Source organism: Frankliniella occidentalis, unplaced genomic scaffold (genome assembly GCF_000697945.3).
Source record: "Frankliniella occidentalis isolate FOCC.00 unplaced genomic scaffold, Focc_3.1 Scaffold70, whole genome shotgun sequence".
Classification (NCBI taxonomy): domain Eukaryota; kingdom Metazoa; phylum Arthropoda; class Insecta; order Thysanoptera; family Thripidae; genus Frankliniella; species Frankliniella occidentalis.
In genome coordinates, this window is record NW_026267200.1 from 626,453 (window position 1) to 627,546 (window position 1,094).

At 37.2% G+C, this 1,094-nt stretch overlaps 1 protein-coding gene across 1 annotated transcript in view; it reads left to right on the top strand.

Moving 5' to 3' along the window:
- The first annotated feature begins 315 nt into the window (after positions 1–315).
- LOC113210247 (uncharacterized) overlaps positions 316–1,094 on the top strand; it is a 13,569-nt gene continuing 12,790 nt past the window's right edge. Inside the window, exon 1 of the mRNA XM_052268491.1 lies at positions 316–480. Coding sequence (XP_052124451.1) covers positions 426–480 — 55 coding nt within the window. The 5' untranslated portion in view covers positions 316–425. The remainder of the gene's footprint in view (positions 481–1,094) is intronic.

Consider the following 1,094-nt stretch of genomic DNA (forward strand, 5'->3'; position numbering starts at 1 on the left):
GGTGAACTGTGAATATATTCAAATATTCAATGTCACTGAATACCAGTGAATATCACTGAATACCAGTGAATATTCACTGTGGTTGTTGATTAATATCCTTGAATATTGATGAATATCGATGAATATCGATGAATATCGATGAATATCGATGAATATTTTGAATATCTTGTGAATATTCGCAAATATCACCTGAATACCTATTAGATATTAACCAGCGGGTGCACCGTGAATAGTCGAAGTTGATGCCTCCTCGTGATCAGCATCATTTCTTAGAAAATTGTCATGATGCAAAGCGTACTCGTAAAGACAAGCGGCTTTAAGTGGTGTAGCATGGTAGTGATTGCGGCGAAGGATCCGATGCCTATAAATATGTGGCAGTACCTTCAGGATAGCCACAGGTGAGCTATCGAACCCCATTTGCTACCATGTATAAGTTCGTTTTCACTGCTGTGCTTTTGGCTCTTGTCGGTGTCTCCATCGGTAAGTTAGAGTAAACCTTTATGGATTGGCAAATCAGGCAGTATATTTCAGAATGCACGAATATGCACAATTTCAGTTATTACTATGTATAATTTGTATATCCTCTGTTAAAAATTATCTGGACTTTCAGTAGGTATTTTACTGATACGTGACTGTGGATTTTAATTTTGGACCATTGCACAATTTTTCATCACGTTTTAGACTGAAATTTCACACTGTATGATCTAAATCAGAATTCCAGAACAGCATTTCTTAAAATTGGGTAAAATTGGGTTTTGCAAATTTCAAAATAGAAGTGCATGCTTTCAATAAACCTTTAGTTCTAAATCAATGCGGCGTGTGGTCTTTATATAGTGACGATTTTCCCAAACCCTTTATTTCAAAGGTCTGCCCCCTTAAACTATGTCCCTAATGAACAAAGATATCACGCAAAAAGACGCATCAATAACATTCGATACAACCCACTGCGACCACATTTTCTTAACCGTGGGTCCTTTCGCAGTTTACAAGAATTGTTCACGTATTTTTAGGGAAATGGAAAAACTTTAAGCAACTCTCATATTCGAGGAAACGTCCTCAGATCACGCCGCACACTATGAGTCAAAGTTTTCCCT